General features: G+C 51.7%; 1 protein-coding gene across 5 annotated transcripts in view; it reads right to left on the reverse strand.

Annotated features, from left to right (window-relative positions):
• Positions 1 to 562: 562 nt before the first annotated feature.
• The window catches only part of TK2 (thymidine kinase 2), a 42,698-nt gene continuing 27,774 nt past the window's right edge, over positions 563 to 15,486 (reverse strand). For 4 of the 5 annotated variants that reach the window (XM_007993578.3, XM_073015431.1, XM_007993575.3 and 1 more), the window contains 4 exons: positions 7,860 to 7,948; positions 7,215 to 7,294; positions 4,891 to 4,971; positions 563 to 3,227 (listed from right to left, as the gene is read on the reverse strand). In XM_007993578.3, coding sequence (XP_007991769.2) covers positions 3,129 to 3,227; positions 4,891 to 4,971; positions 7,215 to 7,294; positions 7,860 to 7,948 — 349 coding nt within the window. In that variant the 3' untranslated portion in view covers positions 563 to 3,128. The remainder of the gene's footprint in view (positions 3,228 to 4,890; positions 4,972 to 7,214; positions 7,295 to 7,859; positions 7,949 to 15,486) is intronic. The other variant, XR_005243900.2, reaches the window with a different exon arrangement.

The following is a 15,486-nucleotide window of genomic DNA, read 5'->3' on the forward strand; positions in this document are numbered from 1 at the left end:
ATTGGAACAAGGACAAGGTGGTTTCATTCCTCACAGGGTTAGGCCTTGCAAGGGACATTATGGTGTGGGACGGGGATGGTGAGGGTGAGGATGAGGGTGGGACGACATGGGAGCAGAGGGGAGAGGGAGGTGAGGCCCAGAGGACTCCGCAGCGCTGATGCCAGGTCATGTGACTGGTTCTGCGGGTGGGCACTGCCCTCTTGCCTTTCCCTCACCTCCCAGGGCCTCTAGCAAAGCCTTGTAGGAACCTTCCAACTTATCTTAGTTATGCCTTGGAAAGGGACATTATCAGCATCTGGATTACGGTGTGGATGGGGAGCAGTGGGCTCTGATGCCAACCGTGGCCAGAGCAGGAGCTCCAGGCACCATCCTGGACAGTCAGGCCCTGGAAGAAGGAAGCCAGGAGCCAAGAGGTGGAACCAAAAGAGAAAAGTAGGAAGATCCTGGGACCCCGATGGCCCCTAAGCCACCACAAAGCCCGAGACCACCCTGCTACACACTTCTTTTGTGTAAAAGATAAATATATTTCTATCTAGTTTTCAAAAAAAACAGGTACATAAGATATTTTTAAATGGTTATAATCACATATTTTACATGTACAGTCAAAAAGCTTAAATAAAAACTGGAATAAACGCTAACTGAAAGAAAATATATATGACGTGCAACATTTTTAAAAAGTCAGCGAGAGGTAGAGCAGCTGAGCAGCTCTGGCGTGTACTGATTTCATGTCCCCATGGAACTACAGTCTCAAAGCAAGGATGAGGTGGGCCCAGCACATCTGGAATGTCACTGCCCTGGGTGGCCCCTCTGGCTCTACAGGGATGCCAGCCCCTGCCATGCCCCTCCCAGCCACGGCCAGGAGCCTCTGGGGAGGACCCCCCAGTGCTCTAAGGACAAGGCCCCGTTGTGCCCATGTCCCATCTGTCCTTCTCCTGCCTCGGTCCACAGTGTCTATGACTGCTCTGTGGCCCCTGCCCCCACCAGCCCTGCCTGCCACAGGGGGACAGCAGCCCTTGTGCAAGCTGGCTTCAGCCATTTCAGGTATGGTCTCTAGGATGGGAGGATTTTGCGACCTGCCCTGGCCACTGCTGAGGCACCCAGCCTCCTCTCCAAGGTGGAAGGCAGGGAGGACAGCAGGCTCTTCTTGGACCCATACATTCCATGTTAGGAAACATCGGGTTTGAAAAATAAAAACACGTTACTCTACTGGCAAAAGGATGCTGGCAGGAGCTAAAATCACCGGCCCAGGAAGTACTTCAAAATCAACAACAGGGCTTAGGTGAAGGAGTTACTGGGTATCACAGAGTAAGAGAAAAATCATGGGTACATGTTCTCAGGACCTCTTGAGATTGTATCTTGGGCAAAAAAAAAAAAAGTGGGAAAAAAAAAAGAGAAATCACATTTGCCCCAAAACGGATGCACAAAATGAGCCTAGGGGAAATACTGGACTATTCATTTAAAAATTCTCAAGATGGACCCCACATGTCAAGATTCCTGGTAGCAAAGGTTCTGCCTTCCCATTTTCCAGCTAATTAGCAGCACGTGGGCTACAGGTGCTGATAGACACAGCTCCCGCCTGGCTGCTGCCTCTCATCCTGCCAATGGCACAAGAACTGGTCCGAACAGGAAGAACCAGGAGTTGAAGGCCTTGACTTCTTAACTCTCTGGGACTGGCCCAGCAGGGTCACTTGGCACCTCTGCAGAGTCGGAGCACTGCATGTACAGGTGCCCCTACTCACAGTGGCCTGGGGTGGCCTTGCTACCTCTATTTACAGCTAACGGCTGCTCTGAGAGCCCATGGCCTGTTTCTCCAGAGTTGAGCCTTAATCCTTCCCAGGGTTTGCATCCAGTCTTCTTGAAGCTCGCTCTGCCCACCTCCGAAGCTTCAGGACTAGCAATGCTTCCAGAGCCTTTATTTGCGAATCCCAGTTTTCCAGACTGTCCCCAAAGGGAATATTCTTTCTTTCTCTTGTTTTCTGCTTGATCCAAGGGACAGCCTCGCTTTCAACGCAGTTCCAGCTGAGTGAAGTTAAGGTATTTTCTGAACCAACAAAGATGATTTCAGGCTCTATGGCTCGAGGCATTCCCCTGGATGAAAGAACATTTCAAAAAGACTTAAGGCCACTTGTATCTCTCCCTTGAGCCACAGACTTTCAGTAATTCCAAGAGCAAAGCTCCTTATAGAAGGACACAGATAGTACGGGAGCCTTGGAAGTCAGGGCTGGCTGCCCCTTGCCTCCGCTTGGCTCTGGGCAAACCAGCCACACACCAAAAGCGACTTCCCTGACATGGAGTTGGCAGCAGCTCAAGCAGGACCTTCATCGCCAAGGAGACAGAGCACCATTCAGGAGCCAGCGTGTGAATCTCCTAAGGTCAACATCCACAGGAGGACGTGGTGGATGGGCCTGCAGTGGCCTCGGGCGGGGAAACCACTGAACACCGGGCTCCAGTCAAATGCAGCACAATTTTGTGGAAGTCTAGAAATGCTGACTGTCCTTGGGAACTGCTCAACATTGAGAAAATGTTATCGGCTCCACACACTGCCAGCTCTCCCCAAAGAGACACGAGAGCCTCCAACCAGAAGAGGCAGGGCGGTGGGGAACAGCTCTCAGGAGGAGGCAGCCAGGGCAAAGGAAAGTTGTGGAGTTGGCTGAAAGTCTGAATGGTGCCAGCTCCACTGCACACTGGCTGTGTGACCTCTGGGGAGCCCTCCATCTTTCTGAGCTTCAGATTCCTCACCTGGGACATAAGACTCCTTCCTCAGCCTCCTGATGAAGGCTGAGATGATTGGTACACAGCTCCAGCGGGACGTCAGGGACACAGCAGGTGCTCTCCCTAAGGGCTTCATGAAAGCAACTCGGCAGCACGAAGCCACTGGAAGAGGCACCGGGGGAATGTGAGGCTGTGAACAGCAAAGGGCTTGGCAAACCCATTGGTCCCGTTTGTCACTTACCCACGAGGGCCAGAGACTTATGACAAAGACACTAGCAAAGGAGATGAGACCATTAGGAAAATCAAGCTGGCCAGACACAAAGCCCTCCTGGGAGCAAGTTTCTCCAGATTGCTCATAATAGCTAACTTGGCAGCAGCAGGCATTTTTCAGACATGATCCATAGACCTTCTGCCTCCTATGGGCCAAGCTTCCGATTCTCTGGAGTTAATATTCGATCCCGATTTTGTTCAAAGAGTTGTAACATCCTCTCCATGTGGTGGTCTGCCTCAATCACCTGGAAATTAGACACATGGGTCACAGGGCTGCACTGACCTCAGCAGCATCCTCCCTTCACAGCTGGAGAGAGAGAGATGGAAGCAGGCAGCAGACAGCAGGGGGCAGGGGGCACAGAGAAGGTTGCAGGCAGATAAAAAGGAAGGTTAGAGCCAAACTGCTCTCAGCTCTAGGGCAATCTACATTTCCAATGAGGTTTTCACTTAAGAATGTACTATAAGAGCCAGGTATGGTGGCTCATGTCTATTATCCAAGCACTTTGGGAGGCTGACACCTGAAGATGACATGAGCCCAGGAGTTTGAGACCAGCCTGGGCAACATAGTGAGACCCTGTAAGCTCATGAATGATTTGTTTTATTCCCTCATCACTTTCTACCCTCCTTTTTTTTCCATAATGAGGGAGAAAAATAAACTGTACTTATTTAAAAATCTACTACAATAGGCCAGGTGCAGTGGCTCATGCCTGTAATCCCAGAATTTTGGGAGGCCGAGGCAGACAGATTACTTGAGGCCAGGAGTTTGAGACCAGCCTGGACAACATGGCAAAACCCCATCTCTACAAAAAATATAAAAAATCAGTCAGGCATGGTGGCATGCACCTATAGTCCCAGCTACTCGGGAGGCTGAGGCAAGAGAATCACTTGAACCCAGGTGGCAGAGGTTGCAGCAAGCCAAGACTATCACTGCATTCCAGCCTGGGCAACAGAGCGAGACTCTGTCTCAAAAACAAACAAACAAAAAACTACTACAGTAATATATCACTTTTAAGAACCTCACTGCTTACAAGAGCCATGAGCAGAAGTGTTTGAGCCCAAACAGATGTTCCCATGGCCACGCACAAAAGCTGATGCACAGCCCTGCCTCACAGTCCATCAAACATTGTTCCTATAGCCATGCACAAAAGCTTGCACACAGCCCTGCCTCACAGCCCATTCCATGTTGTATATGAAACCATCTTAGGTTCCCTCCAATCAAGACTCAGAGGGACCCCAGACTCCGCATTTCTTGGGAGCATCTGGGCCACTGCGCATTTGTGTGAGTAAAGAAATCTGGAAACAGCAAACTGGAAAACAAGGACGGGGAAGTGAGGAAATGCTGACGGGGCAGACACATCAATATCAGTCAGAAATGACACATGGCAGCAAGAGAAAGGAGGGTTACTGTAAAAAGTAAACACAGGAATGCAGAAACATTAGCGGGCAGGACAGACAGTTCCACACCCAGCACTTCCTAAGGGCATCACCGTGTGGCAGCCCAGACCAGACACTGACATTCCTTCTGATGACCTGAGTCACCAAACAAAGGTGAAATGAGGTTCTGTGTCATCCACAGAAGAAGGAAGGTCACATCAGAGGAACCACCATCCCAAATGGTGAAAACTGAAACCCGGGTCTACAGTCTTCACTGAAGATGCTGGATCAGTGACAACTGCCAGGTGTGATGGCACTGACACAGACTGCCTTCCCTTGGGTCTGGCCAACTCACTCTGAGACTCAGCCCAAAAACAGGGACTAGCAGAGAGAGGACCAGCCTTCCCACCTTCCTCCTTCCAAGTTGTCAAACTGTAAAGGACTGTGCCCTCCCCGTCTGCAAGATGGCTGACATTCCCTGGGTCACTCCTCTTTCTAGAACAGTCTCGTACCCTGTAAGGGAGTCTTACTTACCAGAACAGGGGCTGCCACGGGGAAAAGGCTGCCTTTGATGAGCCACTCCTCATGGAGATGGTGAATTGCTTCCAGGTATTCCTGCCAGGGAAACATAAACAGTCTGTCGGGAGTGGGCAGGGCACACCCCGCCCACCAAGGGTCTCAAGCAGAGGGGGGCAAAATAGTCAATGACCATGGGCAGTGACTCGGACAAAGCAACCCTGCAAGAGCAAACCTGGCTCAGGCAGACCGTGGCAGATGCAGCTGCACACTCGGTGGCCAGGTTGAGCAAAACGACAGCAGAAGTGTCACCAGCCACCCTGCTCTGCTCCACTGGGGGTTCACAGGCACAAACACTGGCCCTTCCTCTGGCGCCTGAATCAAAGCCAAGGCAAAAGGCAGGACCCACACCTGCCTTCTCCCATTTACTGCCACTTCTGCAGCAGCAGGGCCTCAGTTCCTTCAGACAGGGGCCCAGCCCCAGGCAGCCTCTAAACCCTCCCCTCTGTCTTGCAACCAAGAGGACCATGACCCTCACCCCTTGCCCTTCTAGCCCCTCAACAACTCATAACCTATAGACCCTCGAGACTATAAAGACCGCCAGCCGCAGAAAGCCTGATGTGGTGGAGCCCAAGGAAAAAGGGGCACAGGCCCTCTTGAGCCATGGGGCCTACATATCGGGCAGAGCAGATACTCGTGCTCTCCCAGGCACAGAGTGGGATGGCTCCTCACACAGATTTCACTCGCCATCAGAGGCTCGCGTGTCAACTCTGCAGCTGCCTTTTCATCTGCTGCCCAGCTCTCCCTCGGCAACAGGAGCCAGATGTGTCCCATGGACTTGGTCAAACCCTTAAGACAATGGCTTAGATCACAACTTGGAGGGACCCTAGACTTGGGGAGCATCTGGGTCACTGCAGAGCTGCTGTGCCCATCACAGCATGGTCCAGCCTAGCCCCATTCCACCACACTCCATCTTCCTAGCATTCTTGTCTCCAAGATTTCAAAGGAGCTGCCCAGAGTGAAGCCCGGGCCTTCATAGCAGGAATGCATCGTGCTGGCACCAGGGAAAAACAAGGCTGAGCAGGGCTTCAGGAGTTGGATAGGCCTCCCAGGGCCCCAGTCCAGCCTATCCTGAGCTCAGAACCCCTGACACCCCACTGAATGCTTGCCCAACTTCTGTCTCCCTCCAGAGGCAGCTTTTCACATGGGACATTCAGTTCAATACTAACTGAGCAACTACTAGGCACCAGGCCCCAAGGCACGTGCAGAGGACACAGAGAGAATAAGACCCAATCTTAAAAAGCCGATATTAATGAGGGATGGGGAAAAAAAGGTATAAACAAATAGTGTCAGTATGCTGTCCTAAGGCCTGTGATCAAAGAAAGCCAGTGGGTGGGTTTGGGGGGGTTACAATGGAAGGAAGGTCGGGGTGGCTTCCTGGAGAAGGTGACATCTGAGTAATACTTTAAAGTCAAAGGAAACGACTGTGCAAAGGCACATTTGCATAGCTCCACTGTGCGTGTGGATGTTTGTGTGTGGCCACAACTAGTTCCTTACAGCCACAGCATAGAAAGTAAGGAATGGAGGAAGATAATGCCAGAGAGGCAGTTGGGGCCGGGTCATAAGCCATATTACAAAGTGAGGACTGCATCCTAGCCAGCAGCAAGGCACTGAAGGGTTCTGGGCTGGGAAATTGCATGAGTGGTGATGAGTATTGGAAATATCAGCTGTGCAGCAGCCTAGAGGCTGGATTTTGAGGGAGATGTGAGGAGGGAAGGACCAGGGCAGGAAGCACAGCCAGGGCCTGTACTGGCAGAGTCCCCATGAGAGTCAGTGTGGCCTGAGCAGAACTCAGAGGGGCATGGCATCTCTCCAGTGGGCAAGCACTACTAAGCATGAGCACTGCCTCCGTGCTGGGCACTGCGCTGAGCACTAGGGATGCAGCAGTGCACAAGGGGGCTGGTCCTGCCCTCCTGGAACTCACATTCTAGGGATGACCCAGAGAGCACAAGGCCAGGCAATCTTCAGGAGGCAGAAGAGACAAGCCCTGGTGCTGACAAGATGGGGAGGGGCAGGTGGGGAGGGGAGGGGAACGCCTCCAAGCAGGAGGGTTGCCAAACCATGAGTCAGCGACCACAGGAAGCCAAGTAGATTTGGACATCCATGTGGGTCTCTGGCCAAACAGGAAGTCAGAGTTCACCCTCTGATACACTTGGTTCCTGTTTCTCTCTCAGCAGACAAGGGCACAATGATCTCATGGGGGTGGGGCTAGGAGAGGAAGCCGGGCGTGGACAGAGGTGGTTTCCCAGTTTGTCTTTAACCAAGCCAAAGAGGCCTCTTACCAGTGGAATGACCTTCTCCTCTTCCCTGCATCTCCTCTTTAACCTCTGGTAACAAGTCTCAGGATTGGTCCGAAGATAAACTGAGGTTAAAAGAATACGTGGCTCTCAGGACTCTGCTCATGGCTTGGAAGCGAAGCAGGCACACGGGCAAAGGCGGGAGGAAGGTCTGCACAGTTCAAGCAGGAGGCAGGGAGGGCCAGCTCTCGGCTTGACCACTGACCCTCGGCCCCGATTTTCATTCTCTTTCTGTGTCACTAGCCCCGTGGGGTCGTTTTGAGGCTGAATGGGATTCTGTTCATAGACAGAGCTCAGCACAGGCCTCACACCAAGCAGGTCTCAGTGAATGTTCAGGCTCTGTCCTTCCTGTTCTTTACCAACTAGAAAACCCATCAGATCACAGTGGATTTGGGTCTGAAAGTAGCAGAGGCAGGGAGGGAAGTTTAAAGAACAAAGGCCAGGGTTCTTCTCCATGACAGACCAGAAGCCCCAAATTCTGTCTGCCCTCAGGTAGAAGGCTGAACTCCTATAGGGAAGGAATTGCTGAGTGCCTCACCCATTGCCCCCAAGGGTTGGGGCCCAGCCAAGCACATCCTCAAGGGGCCCAGGAGAGAGACCAGAGATGGAGGTGGGAGGGGTGCATCTCACCAATCAAATCAATGGACACGTCCATGTTCCTCAAGATCCAGTCAAACCATTCCGACAGAACTACATAGTCCACTTCTGGCATCTTCCCACTGCAATGAGAGTTGTAAGGGCTTATTCACCTAAGAGAAAGCTCTGGGCTATGCAATTCCCCCAAAAGGATCTGGAGATGGCTCTCACTGAAAGGGAGTCACCAAGGGTACCAGGGCACAAAGTGATCCATGCAATACTGGACATGCAGTGACAAGGACCCTAAGCATTCCCGACTTCCTGCTGCCTGGGGGCAGCTTATGGTGCAATGCTGCAAGGGCCATGGTACAGAGTGATGGGAGAATTCACTTGGGATTGGAACTCTAAGCAGAGAAAGGGACTTTAAAGCTTGTGCCCTGAGAACAGAGACAGTGCTCAGGTTGGGCAATGAATCAGCAAACCAATTTCACTTTTAGAAATTTATTTTGTGGACCAGGGTGGTGGCTCATGCCTGTAATCCCAGCACTCTGGGAGGGTGAAGTGGGAGGATCGCTTGAGGCCAGAAGTTCAAGACCTGCCTGGGCAACATGGAAAGACCCCCATCTCTACAAAAACTACAAAAAAATTAGCTAGGTGTGGTGGCACATGCCTATGGTCCCAGCTACTCGGGAGACTGAAGCAGGAGGATCACTCGAGCCCAGGGGTTCAAGGCTATAGTGGGTCATGATCATGCCACTGCACTCCAGCCTGGGCAACAGAGTGAGACCCCTGACTCTGACAAAACAAAAAATTTATTTTGTGAAAATAATCATGATGCTCACTGTTGCACTGTTTAAAACAATAAAAAACTAAATCTTGGTAAATCTATATAACAGAAAATTCATGCAGTAACTGAAGGATGATATTGTAAAATAATATTTAATGGCATGGAAAAATTTCAAATCTAATGTTCAGTGAAAGCAACATGATCTAAAACTGTGTATACCCCAACCACATTTCCAAAACTATTCACCAATGCATCTTGGAAAGGCAGGAAAGAAACATACCAAAATGTAAACAGTGCTTTTCTCGAGCTGCAGGACTATGTGAGACTTTTATTCTTTATACCTTTTTGTATTTTCCAAATTTTAACAACACATTACTTCTCAAATCAGCAAATCAGCAGTGGGGGTTGGGGAGCATTACTACACATTCTATTTTTTATTTTTTTAAGACAGAATCTTACTCTGTTACCCAGGCTGGAGTGTGGTGGCGTGATCTCAGCTCACTGCTCGGTTCAAGCAATTCTCCTGCCTCAGCCTCCTGAGTAGCTGGGACTATAGGCGTGCACCACCATGCCAGGCTAATTTTTGTATTTTTAGTACAGACAGAGTTTCACTATGTTGGCCAGGCCGGTCTCGAACTCCTGACCTCAAATGATCCACCTGTCTCGGCCTACCAAAGTGCTGGGATTACAGGCATGAGCCACTGCGCCCGGCCTACTACATATTTTAAATGTTAACTTTAAAAGAAAGAAAAGAAGGCAAGAAAGTGGGAAGGAAGAACAAGCCCAGGGTGAAGGAGAAATCTGGCATCTATTCCTGGTATTTCTGTGGGTTTCCTGTGACCTGGGAGGAAATCAACAGGAAAGAGAGAGCAGGAATGGCCACGGCTGGAGGGCACAAGCCTATCAGCAGGCAGATGACCCTCACAGGCCTAGCAGAGGAATTCTCCCTTTAACATCCTCCATTCCACTAGTGGCTCCATGTGGGACCCACTCAGAGCTGGGTTCAGCAAGACTGGCCGTGGAGGAGTGACCATACCTGAGCCGTGTGCAATGGGAGGCTCCCAGGGGGAGGGGGCGAGGAGGGGCTGACTCCATCCCATGAGGGGATGAGGATGGAAGGAAGTAAGAGGCTGGAAAAGTGAGGCAGGAACTCTAGGAGGTCAAGGGCACAAGCAGCCCTGTCTTGGGGCCTAACAGCAAGGCATGACACCAACTGGGGAGGGACATTCTCCCCTAGTCTATGAGACCACCCCCATGTCCTCAGCAGAGAAGAGCATTTGACAGAGGAGCGGGACAGTGGACGGAGAACAGCAGGGGGGCCTGAGCAGACTGCAGCACAGAGGCCAGGGCAGACCAACCTGTGGGACTGCCAGGACTCCCAGCTGTGTGGGGGAGGGGAGGCGGGAGGAGTGGGAAGGAAATCCTGCAGCATTACAGAGGGGATTCCCAGTCAACAAAACTCAGGCACTATAAGTTCAGGTGACGACTTTGTGCCCACAGGCTGCCTCCCTGCCTCCTCTCCACTTACCTCCTTAAAAGTAGCCTATTCTTTATTCAGGGTCCATCCACAGACACAAGGGCTTCATGGAAACCTGACTCACCCCAAGCTTCCAAGCCTTAGGGTAGGCACAATTGATCTAAGGGAAGTCGGCTGCCCTGGTTCCAGCAATGTGTTCGGGAAGCCAAGCTAAGTCAATCAGTGCAGAGCCTCCCCCAGACAGGGGCCCGATTTGGATTAGGCAGACATGAGGGAGGTTTGCAGGGACTTACAGAAAAGATACTTCCGCACGCTTGGGGAAGAGCCACTAGCAAGACACCTGCCCTTACTCCAACCAGCCAGTGAGAAGCCCAATGCTGCCGCGACTACATTGTCCCCCTGAAAGAATCACACTGAGGACGTGAACAGGATGCAGAGCAGGAAAATGAAGAGAAACAAGGCCAGAGGCATCAAATTAAGCCATCTGTTGGGAGGTGACAGCAACTCATTGTTCAGGCTACCCTGAGTTGGGTTTCAGTTAGTTCAGCTCTGAATATCTGATGTTCAAGAAACCAAACCACTCTCTCTTATTTTCCGTTTCTGGAACAATTAGACTGAGAAAAAATTGGCTCCAAGAAAATGAGGATGTGCAATGAGGAAGCTGCTGATTAGCTTCTCCCCTACTCCAGCAAACTCACAGCTTGAGGGCAGAGAAGAGGTGGCACCGAGGGGGTGGAGCCAGTTAGCAGCAATTGAGGAGAAGTTAAGCTGCCCATGGGACAGTCTCCCAAGTCTCCAAGGCTGGACTAACCGCCGGAGGACCTCATGTGTCTACATAGTTCAAGGAAGACTGTCCAATCCCAGAGCTGGGAGGGTGCCCACAGATATGACCATGGAACTGAACCACAGCTCAGAACACATGAAGCAGTGTTAACTAAAACCAAACCGACCACCACTGCAAAACGGTCACAGTAAACGGAGGTCCACACATGGAGACATGGGGAGGGGGTCACACCTGTGGGGGACTCTGGGACTGAGAGATTGTGGTGGCTCTCCCCCGCCACAGCTCCCCTGGGAATCGGCTCCAGGTAGTCACAGGGGCCTCCCACTCCCACCCCCACCACAGTCAAACAAAAGGCTTCCCCCACAGGGTTGGTGCAGACTGAGGGGCAGCCTCTCCCTTCCCAATGTTCTTGGAAGGGGTCCTTGGTGGGGTGGCCTCCCGTGGGCAGGGTCAGTAGGCCAGACCTATCGAAAACCCTTCCATGACTGGAACTGTGTGCCGGAAGAGGCAGGGGGATCCAGGAGGACTGATTGACCAGTGGCTGAGCTGAGCGAGGAAAACAGAAGCCTGATCTCCATGACTCCGAGGGACACAGGGCACGGCAGGCGCTATTCTAACTGTACTTCCTCCTAGGAACTCTGCCCAGCTCCTCCTGTGTCTGTCTCAAGCATGGGGCTCCCCACACCACCACCAAGACAAGCCACAGCCTTTATTTCTACAGAACGCACAGAGAGTAATACCAAGCAAATCCAAGTCTGGCAAATCCAAGCACATTACTCAACAGTGGGCACGGGAGTCTCACCCCTCCCCTGACCCCAAGAGGGCAAAACCAAGGTCTTCGTCCACATGGATACATGAATCCTGCTGTTACATCAGCACAATTTCTTGCATCCTTCCCTGAGGCCCAGAGAGCCCCCAGTCTGTGCGGAATGGATTAGAAGAGCTCCCTTGTATACGTTATTTCCTTTTGTTTTCACAAGACCTTGTGAGGCTAGCTTCAGTCCCAATTTGTAGAAGAAACCTGAGGATCAGAGAAGTGAAGGCCAACTCTGTCTGAGCAGGGGTTCAAGCCTGGCTCTCCCTACCCCCAAACCCAAATGCTCTCCACTGCACCACCCGCCCGCCCCACTCTGTCAGCTGACCTGGATCAAGTCCAGTCTCTCTCTAGCCTGAGCTGCAGGAAGGCCACAGCTCTTAGGCCCATGACCCAGACAGAAGGCTTCAGTCTAGACAGGAGCTGGGAAGAGCCTAAGCCCCTGGGCCAATCAGCAGGGGAGGAAGCCCAGCCTGTGGTTCCAAACACCAGGTCTTACTTAGTATCTCCAACCACCAGCCACAGGTGAGTCAGCATGTCATTTCCTCAGCTGGGCCCCACTCCACGCCCTCACTTCTGTTCTTAGAAAAGGACGACCAGGCAATCTTGTAAAACCTTTGCTTCCCGTTACTCGGCCCACACAGTCACCTGCGTGGCCTCTTTAGCTACATGAATTTTGCTCACCACCTTCAGCTTTTCATGCTAGCCAGCTGCCCGCCCCTTACAAGTTCCCGTCTTTGGCCAGGCACAGTGGCTCACTGTGGCAGGCTGAGGCAGACGGATCACCTGAGGTTGGGAGTTTGAGACCAGCCTGACCAACATGGAAAAACCCCGTCTCTACTAAAAATACAAAATTAGCCGGGCGTGGTGGCACATGACTGTAATCCCAGCTACTCAGGAGGCTGAAGCAGGAGAATCGCTTGAACCTGGAGGTGGAGGGTGCAATGAGCCGAGATTGCACCACTGCACTCCAGCCCGGGCAATAAGAGCAAAACTCCGACTCCAAAAAAAAAAAAAAAAAGTTCCCATCTTTAAGGACACTGTGTAACTGGAATCTTCCTCTCCAGCAATTAACACAGCCCTCTCGAACCCCTGGTGGCATAACCACACTTACATTCTGCACACCCCAACCTCGCCGGGGTAGACAGTGCCAGAAGAGGCGGGTCTCTCCCCTGACGAGCTCTTCATCTGTTCACGGCCCAAAGAGCAAGAACACCTTTCAAGAAATTTTACTTTGAGGAGATGCAGGATTCCAACATATGGGCTTTTCTGGGGACCTGAGCCTGCCGTACACCCTTCTATCCAGACCCCTACAGATCCCAAACCAAGGTTGCAAGAGTTTCTGAGAGGGAGAAAAAGACCAACTCGAGCACTGAAGGGGCAGTGGTAATGTGCCCTCCCACCTGGTGAAGGGCTCCCCATCACGGCATTTTGGGAAGCCTTTTCCTAGAGCATCCCAGGAAATGAGGAAACACGAGCTCCCAGGCAGGAGCTGACGCCCCACATGCCACCGTGTCGTTCCCAGTACCCGGCTGAACTCCCTGCAGGTGGGAACCAAGACACCTTATTCTAGGTATGGGCAAAGGACCCAGCCAAACTCGGTTTTATGCTACATTTTGCATAGGTAGTAACAATGATAGTAATCTGCATTGGAGGAGCAGAAACCTCTAAAAACATCTACTTTGGCCGGGCACAGTGGCTCAGCCTGTAATCCCAACACTTTGGGAGGCTGAGGTGGGCAGATCACTTGAGGTCAGGAGTTTGAGACCAGCCTGGCCAACACGGTGAAACCCCACCTCCACTAAAAACACAAAAATGAGCTGGGCATGGTGGTGGGCGCCTGTAATCCCAGCTACTCGGGAGGCTGAGGCAGGAGAATCGCTTGAATCTGGGAAGCAGAGGTTGCAGTGAGCTGAGATCGCACCACTGCACTCCAGCCTGAGCAACAGAGCAAGACTCCATCTCAAAAATAAACAAAAAACCCACATCTACTTTCTCAGTAATACTTCGTTGTGGATGACCGCTGCATCAAGGGCAGCTGGAGTTGTCCGAGAGTAGCCAAGCTCTAGTATTCCTTCCCTTCATCCTTTCTGTGGCTCTGGCTAAAAATACTTTTTACTTTGCCCTATGGCTGCCTGACTCTTGGCCTAGGAATAAGTTCAGAAACCTTAAAAACAAAGGTAACACAACATAGCCCCCAGCAACCCAAATATGAAGTAACAAAGGTGAAATTAAGAAACCACAGGCCAGGTGCAGGAAACAGGAAATCCTGCACCGCGCAGAACTTTTCACCATGGCCCCGAAGACAATCCTCAGGCCGGGGCTCTTGCTCTTATGACCCCCAAAGGTCCAGTGAAGCCCCAAGGAAGCCCACCTCACCGTCAGAACTCCAGGGGAAAAGGGTCGCAGCGCAGGGATGGAGGGTGCCCTGTGGACCACCTGGCTACCAGCCTTTTTTATTTATTAATTTATTTTTTAGACAAAGTCCCACTAAGTCACTTGTCACTTGGGCAGTGGCATGCTCATGGATCACTGCAGCCCTGACCTCCTGGGCTCAAGCAATCCTCCTGCCTCAGCCTCCTGAGTAGCTGGGACTACAGATGTGTACAACCAGGCCCAGCTAATTTTTATTTTTTTTGGTAGAGATGGGGGTCTTACTTTGTTGCCCAGGCTGGTCTCGAACTCCTGGCTTCAAGTGATCCTTCTCCTTCTGCCTCCCAAAGTGCTGGGATTACAAGCATAAGCCACTACACCTGGCCCTGCCACCTTTTTGTAAGGCCCATATTCCTCAAAGTGTGATCCCTGACCAGCAGGAGTGTGGTCCCACCCGGGCACCTGCTAGAAATGTGGCCTCTCGGGCCCCACCTCAGTGCTACTGAAGCGGAATCTACCCGTAAACAAGATGCACAGGTGATCGTGGGAGAAGCTTAGAGTAAGGCCTGTCTGGAAGAGGCAGAGTCTCCCCCTGGGGCTAGTACCTCAGGATAATCAGCTTTGGGGGCCCCATTGGGCCCTGAAGCCTTTGGCCTTGATGAGAGAAATCTAGATGCCTCCTGCCACTTCCTCATTTGCTGCTTGCCCCCACACAGCAGGGTTCAGAACACGTTCCCCTCCTGTGGTTAGTTCCTGCCCGATCAGGAAGGAGCACTGGCTTTGTAATCCTTTCTCAGTTCCGTATCTGCCCAATAGGGTCAACAACCAGACAACAAATGCAGCTCCTGTCCATGGGTCCCTGCCCTGTTCCTTAACCATGAGAGCAGACGCCCCAGTTTCCAGGGAACACATAAGCAGGTGCAGTTCACAAGTGAATCACGCCCTGGGAAGGTGTTTTGAATGTCCCTACCCCTCTGTTCTCTGTCTCCTGGACTTAGGGACTCTGGGGTATGTGGCTGAAGGTGTGGGAACTCCAAGGCACATGCAAAGCATGGTGTTTAATACAGCATCCATTGTCCTCAATGATAAGTATGTAAATTATTATTTTTAGATACAAAACAAGAACATACTATGGAGGAAAATGCAAAATCCTAACGAATTCTAGGTTAAAACAGGAGACTCCAAGAAACTTCCAGGTTGTTGGCAGGTGGCTGCTTTGACCACAGGGGCTGGGAGGATGAGTAAGCAGTGCTATGGGAAGCTTTCCTCTGCCTTCAGAGGATTTCCATGAAAGGGTCTGAGGAACACTGCCTTTTCTCATCTCCCTAGAGACCATGGTGGATAGCCTGGCCCTCCGGGCAGCCACAGTGCTCCCAGCAGCCTCTGGAGTGCCCGAGGCCACATGCCCACTGACAGCTTTTGGCTTCAAGAGATCTCAGTGATGGG

Source organism: Chlorocebus sabaeus, chromosome 5, assembly GCF_047675955.1.
Source record: "Chlorocebus sabaeus isolate Y175 chromosome 5, mChlSab1.0.hap1, whole genome shotgun sequence".
In the NCBI taxonomy this organism is placed as follows: Eukaryota; Metazoa; Chordata; class Mammalia; order Primates; family Cercopithecidae; genus Chlorocebus; species Chlorocebus sabaeus.